Here is an 18,688-nt window from a genome sequence, read left to right as displayed (position 1 = left end):
GCATTTTCTAGAATAAATATTGGTTACATAACTTAGAAATACTATGAGAACTTTCCTGAAATCAGACCGCTCACAAATAGGCTTCCGGAACAGGGTTATATTGCTACAAGATTGAAGTCATCACTACAGAAGTTTTATGGTCGTCATTATGAACTCGTGGATCGTTATGGTGTATCCATCTGCACCATGAAAACTGATTTATTCAACGGGTCACAGTTTTCCTTTCCTCGTTTGTTCTCCCACTACTTGACTTTTTATGAGCAACACGGCGGATGTTTCTAGAAAAGCAGAGGACGCTTACCCTACCGGTTCACCTGGTCCATGCTTCCAGTTTTTAGTGGAGTCCAAAATGCTCATTTGCTTTTGTGACTTTGTATGTATGATTTTAGTTACTTTATGTTCTTTGTTGTGTATGTCTGTTTTCCATGTCTGGTCTTTGTCCCTTGATTGCATTTTTTTGATTACCGCTATAACCTTGGTTCCCTTGATTATTCTTTCACACCACCGGGTCGATACCTCTGCTTGTGGATTTTGTCCACGGCGGTATCATCAACCCAGTGATACAATTTTTAAAAATTAATGGTATTAACAAGAGGAATGAAAGGAAAACTGGCCAGGACGTCGCCCAGTATAAAAAGGTCCAAACCTGACAGCAGACCGGACACTCTGTTGCCTTGTAAGAATGTGATGTCCCCGGATGGGAATCTTAACACACTCACATCTAGTATGGAAAGTGCCCCGACCAATTCAACAAAAAGTACCCAATCACACGTTCAGTGTGCAGACCATCTATTCTAGTACAAAAATTCTGACTATTTCAAGATTATCAAACCATGCTCCATCACTTTAAATGATATATTTGACTACAACGATAATGAACCACATTGTACCATATCAAAATGTGGTATTAAAAATTGCAAAACATGCAACATTCTTATAACCGACTCTTACTTCTCCAGTTCCTTTACAAACAAAACCTTCCATACAAGAAGTCACGATGACTTAAGTTGCAAAGTAACAAACTTAATATATGGATTAGAATGCAACTTATGTGGTTTAGTATATGTCGGAGAAACGCAAGAACAATTAAACAAAGGAATGTGTGGTCATCGTTCGGGAATTTACACCACCAAATTCCCGACAGTTTATCAACACTTTAATCAACAATATCATTCAATCCTCTCTATGAAAGTTCGTATTTTAGGAAAAAATTACCATCCTACGAACAGTCCTGTTCAAGTAAAAACTATCGTAGGGAAAGAGAGGAGTACTGGATACGCAGACTAGGTACTGCAATGCCTTAAGGATGCAATGACAACATCAAAAGTATAGGAAACCTTTCAAGCCAATATAACAATAGCATAAATGTGATGCATTTATTTGACAAAAATCCTAGACGGGAAAGAGTCATGGCCATCGACACTATACGTCACCTAAGTTACATGATGTCTCCATAGATTGTCTTCTTCCTTTAATCCAAATTCTTGGTCTTCATCACATTAGAACCAAACTTTATTCTATACCTCTCACTCTACTACACTCCCTTTACAAAACAAGTCTTGACACTCCTGTTTCTGACCCCACCTCATCATTATACCGACATGTTGCCATCATTTTGGATATTGGTTTCCACAGACTCTTTCAGCCAGTTTGTGTGAAAAGTCAAGATGAAGAAAAAAGATCATTTCTTCCACTGCCGTTTGTTAACAAAGGTATAGATGCAATTAATTTGGCTAACATGCTCCATCACAAAAACGTTACCAACAAAATTCCCCATATTTCAAAGACAAATCCATACCAATTATTGCATATTCCTATACTTCACCCATTGCATTCAAGATTTTCAATTATAAAATGCTATTGCAGAACCTCGAGATTCTTTACTTCAAGGCCAAACCACCTGACTGTTCTTGCAAAAAGTCTCCATTCAAATAAGGTCCTTGTGGTCACGTCGTTACGGGAGATTTAACCATTATCGAAAACGAATCTCTGCGTAATATCCTTTTTTAAAGGTCCCAAGTACCGTGAACCACGCTCCGTAAATTGGAATTATAACTTTAAAGTTCTTATGGATGCCGTCGAGGACTATGCAAGAAAATAGATAAAACGAGAACAAGAAGACATTGATTCTCTGTCAGAGTGGTTAAAGGCCCTGAGGTCTTTAATTTTGAAACGAATGAAAGTTTTAAGTAGGTCGATGAGTGCCAAGGCTACATCGGTTTTCAAAAATCATTGTCTACTATACATGACAAGTATGTTGTCGTACCAGCAGACAAAGCACAAAACAACACTGTTTTTGTCTGCAAAACGTTTTACATCCAATTTTTATTATCAGATGTAGACTTAGAAAATAATAGCAGTGATAAGACCTATACTGCCACCACACTCTTCAAAGAAGAGATTGTGGAAAACCATAAATTTGTTCTATCCTCTTTTGGTCTCTCTACTATGGATGATGATTGTGAATTACCGTCTATGTACTGGATTCCTAAACTCCACAAGAATCCATACAAACAACGTTTCAAATATATAGTTCTTGGTAGAGATTCCTCATACTTTGTAAGAAATAATTCCAAATCATCTTCCAAATATACAGAGGAAGATATTTACAAAATGCTGGAATTTTCAATCGACAACATATTTGTCCAGTGTGGTGGACGTGTTTTTCAACAAACGGTCGGCATTCCAATGGGAACTAAAATTGTGCTCCTTTACTTGCTGACCTATTCCTTCACTCTTGTGAGGCTGACTTTATAGCTGATCTGATCCGAAAGAAAGAATATCGTTTGGCTAGATCCTTTAATCTCAGTTTCCGCTATAAAGATGACGTATTATCTTTAAACAATCCTAATTTCGAGGATTTGATACATTTCATCTACCCCCAAAGAACTTGAGATAAAGGATACTACAGACACTGTGAAGTCAGCCTCATATCTTGACCTACACTTAGAAATCGATGGTAAAGGAAAACTATTGACCAAACTTTACGACAAACGTGATGACTTTTCATTCAAATTGTCAACTTTCCTTTCATCTGTGGCAACATCTCTTCAGCACCTGCGTATGGAGTGCTCATATCACACAACTCATACGTTATGCCAGAGCTTGCCGAAACTACGCAGAATTTTTGCATCGCGCTAGAACTCTAACAAATAGGTTTCTGGAACAGGGTTATGTTGCTACAAGATTGAAGTCATCACTACAGGTTTTATGGTCGTCATCATGAACTCGTGGATCGTTATGGTGTATCCATTTGCACCATGAAAACTGATTTATTCAACGGGTCATAGTTTTCCTGTCCTCGTTTGTCTACCCGGGACTTGACTTTTTATGAGCAACACGGCGGATGTTTCTAGAAAAGCAGAGGACGCTTACCCTACCGGTGCACCTGGTCCATGCTCCCAGTTTTTAGTGGAGTCCGAAATTCTCATTTGCTTTTGTGACTTTGTATGTATGATTTTAGTTACTTTATGTTCTTTGTTGTGTATGTCTGTTTTCCATGTCTGGTCTTTGTCCCTGAATTGCATTATTTAATTACCGCTATAACCTTGCTTCCCTTGATTACTCTTCCATATGTTATCTTTTCTTCCTATGACTTTTTTATACGTCCTTCTGATAATATCAATGTTCTGTTCTTATTTGCTACGAAACTATTTTTGAATATGATTTAGCGTTGGTTATTTCCAGTTTGGCAACACTGTAGACAATTCTTTTAAACTCAGTTTAACTACCCTTTGCAATTATAATTTTGACAATTTTTGGTCTTAGTTAACATCCTGCATGAGCTATATGCATATTTGGCTATTATTATATGATCAATTTTGTTATATGATCAGGGAATTGCCATCTTACATGGTTGATATTTTTATGACAGTTTTTTTTTATTCTTGCTTATACTATACATCCCCGTATTTTTTTTATTTTGTATATTCGTATCAGCTATTACAATTTCAACGTCTATTCTGGGTATTTCCATTTTCATGTCTGTTGACACTTTCATAAAAAAAAACCCATCCCTTTCTACCTTCCCAGCACAGTTTGTAAATGCGTAACACTGTGATTTTTTTTCGGAATTCAACCAAGTCTAGCCAACGGTAGTCATTCAATAACATAGATTGTTAGTGACACCTTTTGCTTGGCAGACATTTTCGCAGTCGTCGCCATAGAAACATATTTCTCATCTGTATTTAATGTCAGATGTTATTCGTGATTTCATCCTGTCTCACAGATGACTGGAATGCTTAGTTTTAACATATTTTATTAAGTGAATAATGGGTACAACACAGCAACTACATTAATATTTGCAAATGACTAGATTCGGTAACAAGCTCGGTTGGGCGTTTTTTTTTCAAGACCATCTCTAGAAAGCTTATGTCATAATATCTCCTTTTCTTAGTTACTAGTGCGCATAAAAATTTGCATGTATAGCGTACGCATTGCAGAATCGACTTTTGTTACTTTTTCGGGGTCAAAACAGTGGTATCTACTATCAGTTTGTAAAACATCATTCTTTGTTTCGCATGACAGCCAAAAGCTGCAGTTTTAAGAATATCTACTTCAGCTCTAGAACGGCAAACATGTTACACATCTGTAATAGTTTTGTTGTCATGGTCTTTATTTCTTAAAGACTATCAAACTGGTACAAACCCCCTGCCAGGAACAGGGATCTATAATTTAAGTGTTCGTTAGTAGGTTAGTTGATATCCAAGGCTAACGACTGCAATCCAGCTTGTGGTTTTTGGTTTCTGTTTGTATTAACATTGCATTAGATGGCTCTGATTCTATTTAATCCATAACTTTCGATTGAAAATGCGAAACGAAGTATTGGCCTTTTGGCGGATGCGTAAATTCATGTTTCGCATATCAGTATCCCATAATAAATGGAAATAGACATTGCTAAAGTTCTGAAGCTGAACGAAAATTTAGCAACAGGTGAATCAAAACCTGATTCCTGGTTTTGTAAATGTTTTGATATGTAAGATTTTTATCCTTTTCATCACTACAATAATGTAAATATTGATGTATTGATACTTCGCTTTTGTGCTTAATTGATTAATTGTCACTCGGTAATGTTTGCTTTATGTCTGAAATACATGCTATTCAAATGAACTGATTATTTACATGGATACGGTTTTTATTTATTGATAGGTGTCAATGGTCGTTTTTACTCATAACCTTTCAAGATTTTCTGTCAGAGGGGTTGGCTGATAGCTAGGCTCTGACCTTTTTTTTTTACAATAACAAACATAGTGAATTTCCGAGTGTACTTGTTGGATTTTGTGTTGTTGCTTTTTTTCCACTTTCAGAAACTACCAATGCATTCCATATCTTCTTCATTTCCAAATCACATCATACCTATTCGATACCTCTATTCATATATCCTATCTTAAATAAACGGGCGTAGGATCTTTATCAGGACAATATTGCTTCAAACGATCTGCCAACAATAGCTGGCTCTAACCAAGAAATTAATATTGAATGTGTCATTGGCTGATACTGTGTGGGCTAACATCATTCCTTTCAGATATTTTATGTTGACAACAGATTTTAAGTCGGTATGTATCGGAAAAGCGATTTCTGGTATAACAAGTACGCTTATCGAAATTTTCCCGTCATTACGTCTGTAGACTTGTTGATTCTGTTCAACGAATCCAGATAGATGTATAACTTTGGTCCCTCTTACCTTTAATCTGAGTACATTGGCAAAATCCTTTGATAATAAAAATCGCTGCAAACCTTCGTCTTATAGGATGTTGGCGTTGATGAAATGCACATCTGAACTAACGCAAGCCACGGCAGTTTTAATGGTTACTGTTGAGGTGTTTTGTTGGGAAAAATGAATGTAATAGTGTGTTTCTTTTTGTTGGTTTGGGTGTCTCGGCTTTTCTGTATCTTTTGTTTTCTTGCATTGGCTAGCGTAATGACTTTTATCACACTTTCTATATTTTCACTGATTTTATTGCATATTTAAACAGTTAACACACATTTTTCTTCTTTACAATCGTCATCCGTGCATAGGCACTGGTGTACAATTCATTGCCAAATGTTCAGAGTCACCACAAAAGATACATAATTCTGGGCTCCTCTTTTGATCATATTGAGTACTCTCCGGTTGTCTTCGCGCGTGCATCGATCTTCGTTTTGTGTGATTAGGAAGGTAGTGGTCGTTAAATGGTTGTCAAATCGAAGTGTCGGGTTTTACACCTGCGTCTTATACATTTACTTTGTCATAAACTATCTAATGATCAATTTATCGATTTTTGTATTCTAGCTAGAGCTAGATTTTATCGTATTTTCGACGTCATTTTTTATCACAACAGATACAAATACAAAATATAAATAAAAAATATGCCAAGTTACGAGATGATGTACACGTGTTCTCATCATCAGCATGATTATCATTTTTAAAGGAAGATCCAAAATTTAATTGTAAACCAAATGTACTCAAAACCAGAACTATCGAAATTGGAAGCCAATTCAATCACAAAGAGGGTCTTCTTTGCGCAATACAAGGACATTTGTAAAATGTTGACATTTTATTTGACAATAAGTGTTGCCAAAATGATAAAACTGTGATTCCCAGTTTGACGGACAGACCACTCAGTAAATGTTTTCTCCTTATGACCATCGTAACATTTTGATTGAAATACAGCCTAGTCAAAAAAGGTTTAGTGCTGTTTGTCCATCTTTTGAGTTTAATATGTTAGTTTGCCCTTTTTCGAGATTGATGTTTGTTTGCCCACTTTTTGGTCTATTTGTTTCACCTTAAAAATAGCAGGATCAACCACTACACAATTGGATACAAATAAGATAAGTTACCTATGAAACCATAAAACATTAATGGGTTTTATAAAGGCATATTTATCAAGAATTGTATTATTGGGGCAACCAATTACGTAATGGTTAAGTTAAGGTGACACTTTGTTGTCTATTGTTCTCAAGTGAAGAAAAGGTACAAGAAAACAGATATTTGATAAACGATCCTCCTTGACTATACCATATAGGCTTCAATTTTAAATAGAAAATAGAATTTTATGTATTCAATATAGTACATCCGTATTACTCAAAATAACCATACAGAACTGTGGAAAACAATGGACCTTAAGGTATTCAAATGTGTTATTTAAAATATTGTTTAAATGCTTTAAAAGGATATTGAACACACTTGTCTAATTCATTAATTGAGTTAAATCAGAGTTGTTATCAGTCAATTTAAATTAAATATGTAAGTTGTCAGTTGTAACATTATTTCTGCGAATCTGACGGTAAGAAATGGCGACCACGTACGAAGTGAAGAGTCGTGAAGATATTATTACAATCCCCGACGTGAAGACGTGCCATACCTTAGCAAGAACATGGGGACTAAGCGTTAAGGGATTAAAGACTAAAAATGACATTATTAAAGTCTTGCTTGACGATTGGGACGAAAAACATTCGCCAGTAACGACAGTGAGTATAAGTTTTTTTTGCTTACGATTTTAAATGAAACCAAAAGTAACCACAGCAAAACGAAACAAAGAGTAATCAAGGGACCAAGGTTATAGCGGTAATCTAAAGAATGTAATCCAGGCACAAAAAGTCTGCGTAAAACAGTTTTTAAAGAGTTAAATACGAAGCCAGGGGAATAACTGTGATGAATTACAGTTGATTCAAGTTCTGAAAATAAATTTAAAACTTATTTCAAACGTTTCGTACAAAAACCAGGAGAAATATTGTTGACCGTTAATGTAACTGTATAGGAGATTATAAATTAGTTTCAAAAACTATTTTTTTAAACTAAAGAACTCGTTGACATGGAAGAATAATTCAAGGCTATTTCAGTATTATATGGAAATAGGAATTCCAAGCTTCCAAGTAAAGTCGTGAAAGGGTCAAAGAAGCATTTCGCAGAAATGCAATACAGATTTAATCTTATGGGAAGTTTTAATTAAATGCGTTAATTACTGTTGTGTATTGTTCAATATTAAGCTAACTATTAGAACATTAACACTTTGTATAGTATGTGATCCTTTTGTTTGTTTAAACGCTTTAAACCTTTAAATATATACTTGTTGGACAAATATAAACAATGTGAATGGATCAAATTTACTTACTATAATATGAGAATAATTGTGTTTTTGACATATTTGAACGTTTATTAATTAATCAAGAATTTACACTAAGACCAGATTTGACAGGCAATGAAAATAGACAAAAAAAAAACATTAACAAACATACTGGATAAAACGAAGTGAACTTAAAATAATATTATGGTATTCAAATTTTGATTACTAAATTAAAAAAAGAAATAAATACTTGATTTTTATCTTTCACATTTTAAAATCTTTATTTTGTCCATACCTATAATTGTTGCAATCTTAAATATTATTTTCTGACATTTCCTAACACACAATAGCTCTGTTTCATAGGAATATTCGACAACATCTCTGAGGAAATTTGCAACATACAAAATCACATTGCATTCATTTTAATGAATTCAAATAAAAATAATTATTCATACGAACGCCGCCGACGATAATAGTTATATTCATTTTTTGTAGAATGTACATACCATTGAAGACGTTATTGAAGCAAATCGGGAAAGGACAAACTTGTTGTTACAGAAATATGACGAAATGAAGTCCTTTTACGAGAAACTCAATGACGTTCTTCGTGAAGACATCAATAGTGTGTTCCAGAACTTCACTGATGAGCTAGAAAGCCGGAAACAACAGGTCATGACGCAGGACTGTGTCGTGTTGGTAGTCGGTAAATTACAATTTTCATTTACCTTTGTCCATATAAATATTGTCAATATTTTCGCAAAAATGCCATTCAGCCATCAATGTCATTATTTCAGTCTCGAAGAGTTTGAAAAGGTGATAGCTAAGACATTGTTTCACAAAATACTTTAAATCTAATTTAGTCAATATAGTCCTTCTCCGGTTATGAGAAATAAGAAAGAGGCGGAAAATAAACAAAACAAAGAAAGTTATTCAAAGAATAATCAAGGGAACCAAGGTTATAGCAGTAATCAAAAGAATGTAATCCAGGGACAAAGGCCAGATACAGAAAACAAACATACACAACAAAGAACATAAAGTAACTAAAAATATACATACAAAGTAACAAAAGCAAATGAGCAACTCGGACTCCACTAAAAACTGGGAGCATGGACCAGGTGCACAGAAGGTATCACTCTTTTGGAAAATAATTTGAAAGTCCAACCCACAAAACTGGTAACAGGATAAAAGCAATATTATAGTTTGTAATATGACATCTGAAGATTGCCAAAATACCATCAATAAATGTTCAATGCTTGTTTCACTCCTGAAACCCATTGCTGGCATAAAAATTTCAATTTGCTTCACGTTCAAGGTGACAAAGTCTCTGGAAAAAGCAGTTTCATCAATTTGTTATTGAGCAAAGACATATTGCCTACGAAACAGTTAGCATGTACAGCAACTATATGCGAACTAAAGCACAGCAACAAGGGAGAAACGAACTTTGCAATTTTGTACACTAAAGATGACACTACACGAATTGATCTTAATGAAGATGAAAAGCAACAGTTTAAAACTTTAAAAAGCCATATACAAGAGTTGATTGAAGACGAAAGTCCATTTCTGAAGATAGAAATTTTCTGGCCTTTTGAAATACTTAAGGTATGGAAAGTAATAGCCATAATGACGTATCATTGTCGCATTTCAGTGTGTTTAATATTGGAATTTACTGCAAATGTAGTGATATGATGTAGTTTTGTCTTGTAAAACAACAACTACATACAAAAAGGGGTTGATCAAAAGAAATATATTTATAGAAATGGATTTAAAAATATCTTTTACATGAAACAAAAAAAAAACAATGTTAAAAAAAGAATTCAAGAGCGTTTTTGTAAAAAAACAACAACAAACTCCCTTCTACCCCTATTACGAGAAAAACCCCATTTACCCTCATTTATGCACAATACAAGTGTGTCCTCAACATCTTCACAAATATTGTAGTGGATAGAGTCCCACTCTATAAATTACTACGTATAATGGTGGTACTAATGTTGGAACAACGTTACAGTCAGACAGACATTCAATGGAAACATAACCCCTGAAATAGAAATAGAAGACGATATAATAACTAAAAGAAGTAGCATGAGTATAGGATTTACAAAGCATGAGTATAGGATTAAACATATCAGACTTAAATGTTTGTTCTTACTGTTTTACAGAATGGCATTATTCTTGTTGACACACCAGGTATTAGTGAGAACAGAATGATCATTCAAAAATTAAAAGAATATATGAAGCAGTCTTTTGGTTTTATCTATATAATCGATTCTGCTCAAGCGACTGGCTTACAGAAAGGAAGGGTATGCTATTTCTTTTCATAAATGACCATACTGCTTTTAATAGTAGGTATATTGTACATTATTATACAATAACTTCCTAAAGATTGAAGTAAACGTCTCTGGACATCCAATTTTCTGAAAGGCGATAAAAAGACAATGGTTCAAGATCATGTTTTGTTACTTCAAACGGTAAAAACTCATTTTACAGTAAAATGTGACCAAATATAATTTATATGAAAAATACCATTAATTACGAAGACTTTTTTCCTCACGCCATTTCTGCAGACTGTCTTTTTATTTGTAGCTTTCCGATTTTTTACGTCTTGTTGTCAACGCTTCAGACGACATGTTCGACCCACGTGCAACTATTTTTGTCTGCAATAAATGGGACGTAGTACCAGTCACAGACCAACCTGGAATTAAGTCAATAACGCTGCAAAAACTCGTGAAAGTTTTTCCTGGCCTGATGAATAATCAAGTGTTCACCTTTTCTACTTTAGAGGTGAAGTATATATTTTTTCATAACTGTCTTCTACGCACGATTAAACCGCTCTGGCCATCGAATGTCTTACAATTTCAGTTTCAGTAACAATTGTTACTTTTGACATTAAATACGGCTAATATATGTTATCATTATCTCAAAACAATGAATTGTGACAACCAACTGTCCACACAACAAATCATACTTACACAGATTGTAATATTAATATCCAGTATCTATTACAAGCGATTGCAGAGAAAATTTGAAGAGCTGAAATACTATGCTTTCCCGCCATATTTCTGGTTCCCTGCCAATTCAATACTGTATGTGGTAAGTCTCATATTAATTACCAGTTGTAATATATTCATTCGGATCTTCGGGTTTTTTTTCTTTCACTTAAGGTAAAGAACAGAAATATCGCGGGAAATCATGGTATTTCATCTCTTCAATTGTGAGGGCATAGGGAACATCTCAAAATATCCATAGAAACAAGATGGCGGATAAACAATACGTTCAGTGCAAAATTCTCGTATAAAAAATTAATATGGAAATATTTCGATCTCGGAGGTAAGAACGAGATATAATTGTATGAGAGTTGTAGTACAGAACGATATAATAAAATGGCAAATTTTTTAAAGGAACTTATGAGTAATTTAAAAGATGATTTTAAAAAACTGAAAACAAGCTGAGGTGAATTCGAGTGCAGTTCATATATTTATTATGCATCATATTTGAACTAGTGCAATAAAACACATACAACGTTGTCAAATGCATTATATCCAACAAGTTAGTATAATGTTAACTAAAATATTTATTACTATATAATAAAAGGGTTATTGCATGAATAATGGTGAATATTGTCCCTTGCAGAATATTATGTTGCACGAGCTTGCGACTGTATTCATGCAATAACCCTATATTATCATTTTTCCTACAAATAGGTAAATGTGATTGATAAATACTTTAAATGCATTTTTAGGCAACTCGTAGTGCCGCTTTCAATTCAACTCATCCCGAATTTGAGAAGATGTTTGAAAGGGGATTTAAAAAACTTATACCAGCAGCTATTCAAAATAAATTGTTGCATAATTACAGGTAACATAAACACAAACCACATTAACAAATATGTACCTAGAACAAATTGTAGTCATGACTGAACATTTTCTGGAAATTTTGACACACCCCTCATTCTTACAACCGACATTAAAATGTTAACCTCTGAGGCAATATCAGAAACAGGTCAATAACTTAATACGCTCCCGAAGGAAGCGTAAATGGCTGTATTATCAATTGGGTCATGTATACGTATGGGCAGAAAAGGCATCAATATCCGGTTTGTGCATGTAAATTCAGGTACTTAAACACAGTATAATGGCAGCTTCATTTTCGTACACTTCGAAAAATGTGATTGAGAACAGAACCAGTCTCAGTAGCGTTTTTGATTAAGTTCAAAACATATAATATTTTTCTGAGATATGGATTGTCAAAACAGTCAACGGAAGGCGCTCCAATGTTTACGAAAGTACTATTACCCATAATTCCGTGCTATTGCCCAAACGATCCAAAGACATTTCGGACCACGACTATAGAACCAATAACCATGACTCGCAAAATAACGTATATATATATCCGTTTTTGAGTTAGTTTATACGCTCCCGCTTATGGCAAGAAAAAACATCGATATCCAGTTTTCACCTGCATTTTCAGTAGCTGAAAAACAGCATAATGACAGCTTCATTTGCGTTTATTTGTATGTGTGCGATAGAGAACCAAACCAGTTTCGGAAAATATTTGCTAGTTTCGATAATTAAATACAAATCGAATTATAGCTTTTCCAAGATAGGGTTGACCTTATAGTCTGCAGTATGGCGCCCAAATGTTTACGAAAATTACGTAATCAATATTACCCATAATTCTCGGGTAAAAAAATTGCTTAAGGAAAATGAACCAAAACGAAACGAAAATAATCGATAAAAGAAAGAATCGATTAAATAAAATGAATCAAATCTTTATAAAAACATAATTTAAGTGTACAATGAAACAGAATGAAGCGAAACTAAATGAAATAAATCTTTTAAGTCGTTTCGCAAATGTTAACCATAATGTTAACCGGTGCCGGACGATTCGTACAAAAGACATTTCGGACCATGACAACCAATAATTCCTTATGAATGCCCGAGATTTCGGCCAATAGACCTATCACACCATGACAATTAGCGTAATGCTTTAGGACAATTATATATCATTACAAAATTTAACATACTTGAAGGTTATGAGTTTAATATATCAAATCAGAGCTCGAGAAATGAAGCAAGCAATCTTAATCAACATTTGTTTCTTCATCACTTGACTGATAACTAAAACTGTCCGCACTGTAGGGACCACGTTGAAGATAATCATCATTTCTTGTTATCTTGCAATTACTATGCTCACCACAGGAGCTTAGACCTTAACATTATATTGCTGACAGACATTTAATTTTTCATAAAATATTGATTTTATAAAAACAAATACTAATTTTTTGACCTATTCATCAACATTATAAATGATATATTTATTATGCACTTTAATTTAATTATTGCTAGATAATAAAAATCATTTCAAACCAATTCCATCTTCCTTAATGAAGGGATCGGTATATGATGTCTAGTAAACATGAAATATGCAGAAAATACCTCTTTTGTCAAGATCGAGTTAATAACTTTCAATCTTTGAACTTGATCCATCAATGTTTACAAAGAGTAATCAAGGAAACCAAAGTTATAGCGGTAATCAAAAGAATGCAATCTAGGGACAAAGTCCATAAATGGAAAACAGACACACACAACAAAGAACATAAAGTAACTAAAATCATGCATACAAAGTAACAAAAGTAAATGAGCAACTTGGACTCCAGTAAAAAAAATGTATATTGATAATATTCTAAAATATAAAAAATAATTTAATTTGAAGATAATGGAAAAGTTATGCATTATAATTTAAATTGCACAGAGAATTACCATTATTGTTTTAGAGTAAAATGTGAATTTAAATACAATTTTAAAGTGCATGAATATAATCATTATCAATCAATATACTCTTTTATATATATGTACGTGCTTTTTCAAGTCATGTGAATATCTTCTATCTGCCAGTGCATGTTGTATATGTTGCCTTGTATGGAGAGGATATTTATAGGCCTTGCCTGCAATCCAATCCTATTCAATTTATTTATTAAATAAATTATGTTTAAATCATCAAATCAGACAAAAATTATCAAACTAAGTTGTTTTTTTACTAATGTTTCTTCGGGAGCGTTAAAAGGTTTCACCTTCATCATATTATAGAATTTATGGTATAAAACATGTATAACAACTGTTGAAAAAACATCTGTTCTTCACCAATTCTCTGATCTGACATCTCTTAATGGCGATGATGTCTAATATCTGACAAGAACTATTAAGACAGGTTTAACAGTGAATTTGTAGAATTAAATGTAATGTACAAAATGTTCGCAATTGTTCAAATTCGTGTCACAGCAAACTGCAATTGTGATTCTCCACTAATACATTTCTTTTATATCTTGAGATGGCTGAAGCAAGTCTTGCAACGAGTTTGTTATTCATTGAAGATGACACAAATAATAGGAGCTCAGCAAATACAAGCCGATAGTGAAAAAGTCGAGAAACTAAAAGAGCAAATTTCAGTTCTACAAAGTGACGCTAAAGACGTTGTAGAATCTGCAAGAGAATTTGTGGAAATGCAAACTGACAACCTTCACAAAAAAATAGCAGATTTTTTAAGATCTCGGGACGCTCGGGATAAAATTTGTACATGGAAATCTAAGAGTTGTCCACAACAGGCTGATTACAAAAAAGTTTACAAAGAGGCAACAGAGATGGTAGCCGATCGTATAATGCAGGTAGTTGATGCCTGGGAAACCAAACATCAGTTTGTACAAGGATTACAAGAATCTGTCTTACATAAGTTTGAGGAAGAATGCAAATTAATGGACAATCAATTGGAAGAGGTCGAAGGTAGGTTTCATGTAGACTGGACTATTTTAGTGTATTGGTTGTTTTGTGCTATAAAGAAATTTAATCTTTTGCAAATTTTTTTTAGTTGTTTAAGCAAACATAATCTGCTCTCTGCTAATACCAGGGATTTCAAAAGTATCAGTTTAGATTTCCTTAAGTCGCATTCACATATTGTCTTAAAATAACGCAAAAAATAAATTTGGATGATCTTTCAGGCATTTTACGTGTAAACTATAAATCTCGACACAACGATATTAAAAGTGTTGCATCAGCGATGATGTTGTTCTTTCCATCCGGAAACAAGGTGGGTGGAGTTGACGGAATAGGATCAGCCGTCAGCTGTGCAGGAAATCTGAGTTTGTCTGATAAAAAAGTAAAAGAACTGTTTAAAAAATACAAACTTGACATAAACGGCGAAGGACAAATGATGCAAGCGTCAGTTTTTTACATTGAAGACATATTCGTTGGTAACCAATTGCGAGAAAGTCTGTCGAAATTCCTGAGACGTTTCATTAAGGGTATAGACGTAGTTGCTGAGAAAATTCCACAGTTCATAAAAGCAGATAACGCACTAATTTGGAAATTAGAACTAAATTTAAACGAGTGCACAGGAGCTCTTAAATCAGTTTATCCTGCGCTTGCTAGAAGGGCAAACACACTGCATGGTCAGTTGGATTTGTTCTACGTTACAAAATGTATGAAACAGGACTACTCATTAGAGTCGATTAAATGGAGTGCTAATGACCTTCTTGGTGTTGGTAGTTTTTCTAATGTATATAAAGCAACGTTGAAAGTTGGACTTGACAGTGTGAAAGTAGCCGTTAAAATTACTAACGATCACTACAGTGTAAAAGAATCAACAGTGACGGACATCTTAAGAGAAGAAGGAACACTGAGGTTTGTAGGCAATACACTTAAGAACTTGGTTTTAGACTGTTCTGGAGACACAAACTAAGGTTATTATACAACAAAACGTTCATCGTCAATATATCAACATGGTAAACTTAGCGTCACGTTAAATATTTATGTTTAAAGAATAATACACGTGATTTTATCGTAGTTTAAACAAAAAAATATATAAAACGCCAAAAAAAAAAACATATACAAAAGAAAACAATGAACTAATAACACAATATTCAAGCCAACAAACGAACAATGAAAAATTGAATGGAAAAGCATACATATACTACTCTTATATTTTTTTTTTCAGAAGTTTGAAACATCAAAACATCGTGAAATATCACGGATCTGTTTTGTATGAAACAGAAAGGAAAGTACTTAAATGGGTAATGATACTTGAGTATTGCTATGACACTATGAAGAATAAGTTAGTAAATGGTTCCTTCAAAAATCCAGGATGTGTTTCTCGGGAGAGGCGTTTGGCTCAAATACAGGAGATGGCGGAATATGTGACGCAGTTGTGTTCAGGGCTGCAATATCTCCATGACAAAAACCTGGTTCATAGGGATCTCAAGACTGAAAATGTTTTGGTAATATTTACATTGTCATTTACACTTAACTGTATTATAACTGAATAGATATTATTGATAACCTCATTCTCAAAATAATTTGATAAAATAAAGTGATCACCGTAAAAATTATAATGAAAAACTATTTTCATCACATATTTTTCACCTAGTATACTGGGCATTACATATTACCTTGTGCACTGGGCATTACATGAGCGGCATAATAGGTATTTCAAGCGTGCACTACCAAAGTACCATATCCATGACATAGCAAGTTCATCCATATTGCCGTGTCATATTGTTAGTGTGTGAAAATATGCAACATCATACAATTTAGAAAATTTCACATTTCTAGGAAATTGATTTAAAACTATTGTTCTTCATGTTCGTTTTGCAGTTGACACGTGAAAATGACAAAGACGTTGTAAAGCTGACAGACGTTGGTCTGACAAAAAGCGAAGAACTTATTTCAGGAACTTACGTTGGGACCCCTGTTTACATGGCACCAGAAGTTATTTGTAGATCAGGTACATACGATAGGAAAGCGGATATATATAGTCTTTCTGTAATCCTATGGGAACTATGGTACGGCCAAGATGCTTCCGAGCACATTGGACAAATTCTCCTAGAACGCAACCTAACACTTAATGAAGCCATAGAAAAACACAAACTTAGACCTTCTCTAGAAATAGAGAGCTGTCCTTCCTTGGAAATAGAAGATGTCATAGCTAAATGTTGGGATGATCTTCCAAAAAAACGTCTTGATGCCAGAGATGTGGAGTACTTTTTCGGAACTTATTTGTGACCAAACTATGAAGGATATCCTTTATACAAAGAAGACTTATGTTGCCTTACCCGTATATTTATTCAAACAAGACAAAAACGCGTCCACATATAACTAAAACATTATGACAATACCAGAAATCGAGAAAAACTGTAACATAGCGAGCCTAATAGGGCATTTACCAAATTTCGTAAGGTAAAAGAATATTCGTGTTACACTGCTACAACATACAAATTGAATGACGATGTTCAGGAGATGAAATTGTATTCCTTGTTTGATTAAATGACAATCACTTGATTGCTTACCATCAATACAGTTATCTATGCGATTAAGAAAAGTAATTTTAAAAGTTTTATGTATTGCCCTTTGACCTGTCTGACATGCATGGAGTGTCAGTTTGCAATATTGAGGAGCGACCTTAAACTGTCATAGATATATGTATGTTAGATGAATTCAATGTTATCACGATTTGAAAAGCATATTTTATCCAAACTTGACAATAAAATTTTGACAAATGCAAGATAATAGGTGGAGAATGTTAGAAACATTCTACACATCTCTAGTAATCCGGGAATATTTGAACAGGAAATGTTAATCAAATTTTAAAGTCGCCATGTCAAAGGCTATGCGGTCGTCACAATGACCTAAATGGCCGAATTGAAGCGTTCTTTTTAATATGATCAGCGACCTCAAATTTCATTGATGTTTTACTCTTCCCCGTATTCATACATGTAGCACGACTGTTGTCTTCAAAGATGCTCATACTTCTGCCCCACCCAAATTTATCCCCCGGGTTTTGGTAGGATTCGTGCTGTTCATTTCTGTGTGAACTTTTTTTTTATTCTTTTGAGTTTTGTCCTTCTTGTGTTGTTATTTGGTTTTCCGCTGTTGTCTTGTCAAAGGATTTTCCTATTTTGAAACTCCGGTATTATAATTTCTTTCTTTTGAGGTATTAAACCTTGTAGTGCAATTGCACAGATCCACACACTTTTTCTCACGTTATTGTGCGCAAACAAATTGAAAAGTTTTTTTGCACCTCATCTCCAAAAATATATACGGTCATAACCCAAAATAATATTCACAACCGTCTCTAATGGCATGGAACCTCGTGGTACATTTTAATAAAGATCCATACACTTTTACTCTTGTTATCGTTCAGAACAGAAAAATGTTTGTCTGTTTTTGGTCCCTGATTCACAAATGGTTAAGATCATAACCCAAATGATAATCCCAACCTTCTTTTCTTGTGTGTAATGGAACTTTTGTGGTACAATAATAATAGAATAGAACAATAGAATAAATGATGCTTGCTCCTAACTCCTTGTTTGCCCCTTATTCATAAACGATGAACCTCTCAGTCCGAAAAACCGATTCTAGTCTGATTTTTTGATATGAAACTCTTTTACTCAAGATGTTGTCCTAAACAAGAAAATTGCTGTTTGTTATCTTTTTGGCAAACAGTTAGATAATACCCCTAAACTCAATCCTAGCCTGACCTTTGTCGTATAAAAACCTTCCTGTTCAATGTCTAAAGATTCATACACGTGTACCCAAGTTGTTGGCGGAAACCAGAAAAATGCATTGTTCCCTTTTGGGCTCTGAATTATACAATGGTTA

General features: G+C 34.0%; 1 protein-coding gene and 1 long non-coding RNA gene across 2 annotated transcripts; one reads left to right on the top strand and one right to left on the bottom strand.

Annotated features, from left to right (window-relative positions):
* Positions 1–7,045: 7,045 nt before the first annotated feature.
* LOC148629766 (uncharacterized) lies at positions 7,046–17,765 on the top strand. The gene is made up of 10 exons (XM_088556890.1): positions 7,046–7,449; positions 8,541–8,748; positions 9,358–9,644; positions 10,202–10,342; positions 10,626–10,823; positions 11,782–11,897; positions 14,370–14,818; positions 15,034–15,715; positions 16,029–16,308; positions 16,685–17,765. Exons 1-10 carry the CDS (start codon positions 7,273–7,275, stop codon positions 17,090–17,092), a joined length of 2,946 nt encoding a protein of 981 aa, XP_088413016.1. The 5' UTR covers positions 7,046–7,272; the 3' UTR covers positions 17,093–17,765.
* On the bottom strand, positions 8,115–12,667 carry LOC148629767 (uncharacterized). The gene is made up of 3 exons (XR_015917389.1): positions 12,498–12,667; positions 10,566–10,734; positions 8,115–10,080 (listed from the first exon to the last, which is right to left on the bottom strand). It is a non-coding gene; the product is annotated as an uncharacterized LOC148629767 (long non-coding RNA).
* Positions 17,766–18,688: the final 923 nt, after the last annotated feature.

This window comes from Perna viridis, chromosome 1 (assembly GCF_037379345.1).
Source record: "Perna viridis isolate PV_CMFRI_1.1 ecotype Kerala chromosome 1, ASM3737934v1, whole genome shotgun sequence".
In the NCBI taxonomy this organism is placed as follows: domain Eukaryota; kingdom Metazoa; phylum Mollusca; class Bivalvia; order Mytilida; family Mytilidae; genus Perna; species Perna viridis.
Note: the sequence above shows the minus strand (reverse complement) of the source record. Positions and strands in the feature narration are given on the sequence as shown.